Source organism: Daktulosphaira vitifoliae, unplaced genomic scaffold, assembly GCF_025091365.1.
Source record: "Daktulosphaira vitifoliae isolate Bord-2020 unplaced genomic scaffold, ASM2509136v1 Scaffold_5, whole genome shotgun sequence".
Lineage (NCBI taxonomy): Eukaryota > Metazoa > Arthropoda > Insecta > Hemiptera > Phylloxeridae > Daktulosphaira > Daktulosphaira vitifoliae.
In genome coordinates, this window is record NW_026099576.1 from 29,570,242 (window position 1) to 29,577,837 (window position 7,596).

General features: G+C 26.2%; 2 protein-coding genes across 3 annotated transcripts; one reads left to right on the forward strand and one right to left on the reverse strand.

The window, feature by feature from the left end:
* Nucleotides 1–423: 423 nt before the first annotated feature.
* On the reverse strand, nt 424–6,998 carry LOC126907158 (uncharacterized). Of its 2 annotated transcripts, none has more exons than XM_050688261.1 (4): nt 6,824–6,998; nt 6,673–6,746; nt 5,428–5,521; nt 424–1,783 (listed from the first exon to the last, which is right to left on the reverse strand). In XM_050688261.1, the coding sequence occupies exons 3-4, from the start codon at nt 5,474–5,476 to the stop codon at nt 960–962; spliced, it is 873 nt and encodes a 290-aa protein (XP_050544218.1). In that variant the 5' UTR covers nt 5,477–5,521; nt 6,673–6,746; nt 6,824–6,998; the 3' UTR covers nt 424–959. The 2 variants fall into 2 exon arrangements, with proteins under 2 accessions (XP_050544218.1, XP_050544217.1); XM_050688260.1 differs by having other exon boundaries at nt 428–2,037; nt 6,824–6,996.
* Nucleotides 2,930–4,197, forward strand: LOC126907159 (uncharacterized). Its single transcript, XM_050688262.1, has 2 exons — nt 2,930–3,766; nt 3,833–4,197. The coding sequence occupies exons 1-2, from the start codon at nt 3,079–3,081 to the stop codon at nt 4,012–4,014; spliced, it is 870 nt and encodes a 289-aa protein (XP_050544219.1). The 5' UTR covers nt 2,930–3,078; the 3' UTR covers nt 4,015–4,197.
* Nucleotides 6,999–7,596: the final 598 nt, after the last annotated feature.

Consider the following 7,596-nt stretch of genomic DNA (forward strand, 5'->3'; position numbering starts at 1 on the left):
AAGCTAATTTAAGTAATTTAAGCTGATAAATAAAAAAATATATGTAAATAAAAATATTTTTTTCTCAATGTCGCATTTATTTTGCGACTAATTGATTGGTATAAACCGTTCATTCTGTATGAGTGTAACTAACTTAAAAATAATCAAACGACTGGTAAATAACAACTTTTGAACAAGTATTTAAAAAAATATATTAATACTTTTATACTGGGCGATAGAATAGTGCAGTTCATAAATGCTTCAGATAAAAATAGTCAAACTCGTGTTTCGCCCACAATTATAGTAAAGTGTTAATAACTTCCAAATTTTTGGTTGAAAATTGTTAACAACCTGTCAATTTAACATTTAGATAATTTCTTTATTTTATGCTAGTTAATCAAATATTCCATTAACAAAAATTAAATTAATATTAATTTACAGGGGTAAAAGGTGGGATAGGTGAATTTTATTTCTGAACATTTTTGAAAATAGGATACTATTAAATACTAGAAAGAAAAACGTATAGCTTTAAACATATTTGTTTAAAAAGTATTACATGAAACATAAATAATCAATTGTTATAATTAACTTTAGCGTTTTAAAATTTGTAAAAATGTGAATTTTCATTTCTATATTTTACAGTATCTAGTATATCAAGAAAGTACTGAGTTTTTTTATTACTAAATATGATGTACAGAGTGTCCCACCGTTATTTACTAATTGGATTATACAAACTAATGTTAAAATTAGTAAATCACGGTGGGATACCCTATGTATGTAATAGATATAAGAATAGAAGATATATTAAGTTACCTGACTCAAAAATATAATGTGTGATAAATAATTGAATTTCAATTTTCTACAATTGGAAAAAAACATTAAACAATAATGTCATGACAAAGGTCAGCACATTATTATAATTTTACAACAGTTAAAAATACTGACCAATTATGTAATAACACGAAAAAGTAAATAACAATTTAATATTTAAGAAAATAACTTCGCATTCCTAGATATAAACTCTGAGTTTCATTTAATTTGCTGGGATTTGTTAACACAAATGAAGTTCCAAAAAATTCGTTGTATCCAAATCCGAGCTCTTCAAAATAAACTATGAAGTTGTTTTCATTTTTTTTTATAAAACTTTTAAGAATATCCTGTATATCTTCTGGACTTCTTAGAGATTTTATGGCGTCAGAAACCGATTTGCGTATTGAAGCTTTTACTTCTTCTTTTCTAGATGTAATTTCCTTTATTCTTAAATGATTTTGTTGGAATTCGTCTAACAATAAATTAATATTGTTCAAAAGTTTAACACAATTATCAATATTAGTTGCCTTGAAAAACGATGTCCTAAGTAAATTTATGGCAGTTACAACTTGATTATTTTCCATAGGTCTATTTTTTTTATTGCTGTCGGTAAACCAGTCAATTAATAATAAAAGTGAACTTATCATCCTTGACGCTGCTCTATCATAGTCTTTAATAAGCTCTTTAAGTACTTGATATGCATCCCACTCAATACCAGATTCTTTCTGCTGTACTATAATCGTATTCAAAATATCAACAATAACTTTAAACCATTCACTATACACACAACTTAACAGAGTAAAATATTGACGAATTTTAGTTTTTAAGTTGATTGTATCAACGATTCTATCATTCATTTTTGCTATTATCTCACTAACTTTGCATAAATCGCCGTTGTCTATTATTCCTGCTTCCTTATCAAAGTTTGACATGTCTTTCCAAATTTTATTCTTCAATAGAACATCCATTTTGTCAATACGTGAATCCGATTTTACTGTTAAAATGATTCCCACTAAGTAAAATGATACCATACACATTGAATATTTCATGTACATTTTTCTAATAAGTTTAATATTTTATTTTAAGTATTGATGTAAAGTGAAAAATATTTGAAATATAACTCAAAATTTTGATTGATTTTTTAGTTGAATCTTTAGGATAAGAATATTTGTATTCATTAAACTCCGTTTATATAGTATTTATAGTTTGTTTTTTACAAAAATGAAGTGTTCTAGATCGAAATTTAAACTGTTAAACAATATTAATAAATAAAATGACAATAAAAAATGAATTTTCTATAATTTAAATAATATATAAATATTTTCAAGTAATTTATTACATGATGTATCATAAAATAAAAGCCATGTTTAGATTGAACTAAATCGACAATCAATTGATGCTACACAGAAAATCCTATATTCAAAGTAATATAATACAATTGTCTGCTCTAATTGAATACGCATATATTTTTAATACATTTTAAAAGTATTTTTAACAAGCCTTCATGTATAACTAATAGACAATTTTTTTAATTCTTTTATAATAAATAAATAAATTTAAAAGTCTATATTTAATAAGGAACTTCTCAAAATTTGTTACTAAAATCAATTATTTCTATAATTTTAGTAAAAAAAATTTAATTACGTTACTATTCTCATCAATAATACTACTTGGTGATTGATTATCTATTTTTCATGCAATATCTTTAAAAGAATAGAATATATTATAACTTTTTATAATATAAACTTTTATTTCTATAATAAATAATATCTAATGTTCAATAATTTTCAGAAAATTTGATGCAATTGTTTTTTGTAAATTATAGAACGCAGATCTTTTTGTATACTACGTAAATACATAGTTCATTAAAAAGTATATAGTATACTTTTTCAAAAAAAAAAAAATATATATATATATACATACATAAATGAATAATAACACAACTCATATTTTACAACTTATATTTCATTTTCAAGTGTGTTTTACTTACTATTTTGGCAGAAAACAGTTGCAAAAATATAGCAACTGTAAATTCATAAATGTAGCAAAGCTAAATTTAATGGCGTAATAATGATTTTTATAATTTATATAATGATCATTGAATATATATAAATATATATTCGACTGATAGTTACTTCATCAAAAACTAAACATTGAGCTCAGTAAAATTTTGTTTTGCATATTATATAAAACCTTATTACAAAATATTGAAATTTCTTTACAATAAATACCTACAATTTTTTTCTACTGAGAGTATTTATTTTTGAAAAATATTTAATTGAAAATTAAATGTACTCATTATACATATTAAGTTTTCTTTATCTGTGTCATTTTGGTTTTACAATATCACTAACAACGGCTGAATGTAAAAAAGAAATGGAGTGCTTATTGAAAAATCCTTTTTGGCAAACTTTAAAAACACATAATGCTACTTCAGGTGTGATAGATGAAAATCGTTTATGTACAATAACTAAAATAATAAAAACAGATGAAACCGGTAATATTGTAAATGACAATAATTTAAAAAAAAAAATTAGACAATTTTATACCATTGTGAGTAGCTTATACAGTGAATGGTTGATTGTTATTGTGGAATTTTTAAGTATTACTCTTACGCTCCAAAGTCGAGCAAATATTCAGTGGGATGCTTTTGAAGTACTCACGGAGCTAATTAACAGCTATGATTTAGTATTTTCATTGATGGTAACGTCATTATCTTATTTAAGCATCATGTACCATAATGGTGATAACACAAATTTAATGGAAAATAATCAAGTCTCCAAAGCCATCTTCATTCTACGAACCCCCGATAGTACACTAAATAATATCAATGGCATTATCACAAGGTTAATCAATGCACAATATCATTTGGAAGAATTTGTAGACAAATATTCTAGAATGAAAGTAGAAATAGAAATACAAGATGTCTTTAAAATAATAACAGAAACAATTCAGGAAATAATCGATGATCAAATACCTCCATCAGAAAAGATNTTTAAAATAATAACAGAAACAATTCAGGAAATAATCGATGATCAAATACCTCCATCAGAAAAGATTGTTCTTCTAAAAACCCAATTAGAAAAAAGTGAAAACAACTTTTTGCAATTTTTTGAAGAATTAGGATTTGAATACGACAAAAAAAGCGAAACTGTTTCTGTTATTCGACCTGGTATACTTGGCTGGTTAGAAAAATTTTTCTTTGGATTGAGTAATTATTTTTAAATTCTAATGAGACAAAAATAAATTTATAATGATGTTGAACAATTTGTACCTAAAATAGATATTTTTAAAAAAGATGTTTTTAAATAATTTACTAAAAACTGTGGAGAAAAAATTCTGATTATAAACCTAAAACTAATTATGAAAATAAAAAATATTTTAGACGAATATAAGTTATTATTAAACAAATTTTTATTAGTATAAAATTAAATAATTTTTCATTTAATTAATTTTTAAGTCAATTAACACGTTTTTAATTTTAATATTCGTATCTCCGAAGTAAGGGTAAACGCTAAGAAAGATTTATCGAAAATTGCTCAGTTATACCTATAATGTATTTATAGAGATATCAACTTTATTTTTTTTAAATAGCACTATATATATTTTACTAGCTCATAAAATAAAAAATGATCTAATTAACAAATGGACCAGTATATAATAACTTTTAGACCCTTGCATCAGAGGATATTGACAATTTTATAATTTGGCAGAGAAGGAGAACGGCCGAGAAATGACAAATGATAAAAATAGCAACATTCGCGCTTCACGTCCAGACTATATTTTAAAATGCTGATCATTTTCAAAGTATTGGTCCAAAAGTTGTTTGGATCAGTCAATTTCCAAATTATGCTATTTTTTATTTTATACGTTAGTTAAATATGAATGTGGCTATTAATAAAAAAAAAAATTGACTCCTCTAAAAGACACTGAGGATGGACCAAATAATAATTATTTTATGACAGATAAATGTGTAACTTACAAAAAAATGTATTGCTCTAAGAGAAATCGAGCAGCTAGCGTCAAAAGAATCGCTCTGTATAAAAACTATTTCTAGCCGAGATGACTTGGAGGGCAAACAACCGAAAATGATGTAGCGAAATAAAAAAAACCCAGACCTTGGTCGTCACCTTTACTTAGCGGTGTTATTGTGTCCGGGGGGAGTTACAAAAAGGGCATCTGCCGTTCTGCTCGCGTGTGTGTTGGCAATACAACGTTTATGAATTACTGCTAAGCAGGACAAAAGGGATCGTACGTCTTAATATTTGTGTCGTCCAAATAAATCTTTTTACTCCTTTTATTGGTGTGCACACAGAGGAAAACACGCTATTATCACAGTGTTAGCAATGTTTGTTGACAAAGCGGAGAAGACGAGTTCATCATAGTCTCGTCCGACACACACACACACACATCCTTTCATGAAATCCAACGTACAAGCCGACGCGGTGCACATGCTGCGGTCGCCCAAGACATTTCCCCCGCGCCGTTGCCGTTCACGGAATAAGACACAATGTACCTGTGTCTATTATTTCGCTGAAATTTTTTATTATTGTTATGTGCATGTACACACGCTTAACGGGCCAAAGACAGGTGACCGTTTTTATTAAATTTTTGGCACAAAAGAATACTTATATTTACCTCGAAAAAGAGTTGAGTGCTTATTTTTTTTATGTTCAATGTTCTTCATTCATTCATTGTGACTGTGATTTCACTCTGTGAAACAACGCCAAACCTGGAAAGTCACATGATTTTTAGACACTAGTGTACAGAAACACAACTCGCCGTCATTTGCAATGTGTTCTCCCGTCTACGTACCATAAAATTATAATGTCTATCGTTGAAATAATAAATTTAAATGTTTTGTTATAACTATATTTATTGTTAATAGCCAACAAAAATGCTATATAATTTGTATTTTTTTTTTCAAACGAATACTAATAACAAATTTAAAAGAACAATAGTTGAGGGATGTACCACAAATAACGAACCCTCTTGTTAAGTTCACACCGTTAGGTTTAATGGTTTAGTGTTACATTAACAAGGTTTTTGAAGTGACAAACACGTTTATGGTTTGATGTGTTTGATAAAGTGTAATTAATGTTGGAGTTGTTGATAGAGTATATTTATGTGAAAACGTAAAATCTCATGGTGCGTTAAAAAATAACTACTTCATTAAAAATATGATACTATTCTCAAACAAATTCAAATCTGACATGAATTTCATTTCATTTTCATCATTTGATACATATTCACAATGAGAAAAGTATTTCTAGTAGAAAATAGAATAAGCAATAGAAGTAAAAATCACTCAAATTGCGCGTGTAAAATTATAAATATTTTTATTATTGAAACTATTTAAAGATTTTCAATTTTTCATAATCCTCTAAATTTTAAAAATGATCACAATTTAAAAGTGTATCTCAAAGTTACAAGATTTATTTTTAAAAATTAAAAAGTAAATAATAGTATTATGCGTTTTTATCTTTGATGAATAACTATGAATATTTTTATTTTTATACTGTATAGTGTAAAAAATTCTAATTTTNTAACTATGAATATTTTTATTTTTATACTGTATAGTGTAAAAAATTCTAATTTTTCTATTCGAATTTAAATTATTTAGTTTCGGCGGTAATCGTGAGAATATTATCAATAAAGTAAAAGGGCTATTTTAATGATTTAACAATTATGATAACACCACAGAAAACAATAATCCCCCATGCTAATTCAGTTCTAAAATCCCTCTTGGATTTAAAAATTTGAATCTTTAAAATATACGACACTATGGCAACCGGCATAAATAAATTAGTTGTTGAGAACATCACGTGAGCTAATTTTTTTCATTCTAATGTCCCACATTTTTCTGAATATCAATTGTCATACTTGTCATTATATTATCAGGGTAGTCTGTATTCCCATGAATTTAATCCTTTGGTTGTACTCTTAGTGTTTGTCGTCTGATTGAAAAAATATTAAGGTGTCACATAAATCATTGAAATCGTTTGAATTAATACAGAGACACGATTATTAATACTTTTGAATGTTTTAATTTAGTATTTATTCAAGGTCGATGCATGAAGTGTTCCGCAACACGAGGTCTTTATCTTTGAAGGGTTCTGCAAACTAAGATGATGACCAAAACAAATCATTTTTATATTCACTAAAAAATATATAAAACTTAAGCGAAATTGTTTTGCGAAATTTCTATTGTCGGTCTTGTATTTATCAAAAGAAAAGGAAATAAAATCATCAAGATGTCATAAATAATAAGAAATGCAAACAATTATATCACCACAGTACTGTTATTTGTTTGATAATTATGCACACTCAAATGCGTAAAGCATTTGAGTAAATGTATTTGAATAAAAGTATTCAAATACTTTTATTGGTATTGAATAGTATTTTTAAATGCATTTAATAAAAAGTATCTGAGTAGTATTTTAAATACAATTGTTTAGTATTTAATACTGTTTAATATTCAGTACTTAAAGTATTTAATATACTTTTTTTTTTAATATGCTAACCGTAACACAGCAAGCAAATTAAACTCAGTCAAAATAAAAATTGAGAATAATTCTCTGTTATTGTATATGTTATATTATAGTATAACATAATTATTGTGCTTATCTAAATGCTATTATGTATACATCTATTTTTAATGCATCAGTTGAACTTACAATAGCCTATGGCAGGTTCAAATGATTTACTCTATTGTCAATAAGACATACTTTACAGGTTTTTACACGTGTACCAATATTCATTTTTTTTACTGATTAGTCTCCAATAATTAATTTTATTTACCTCTAA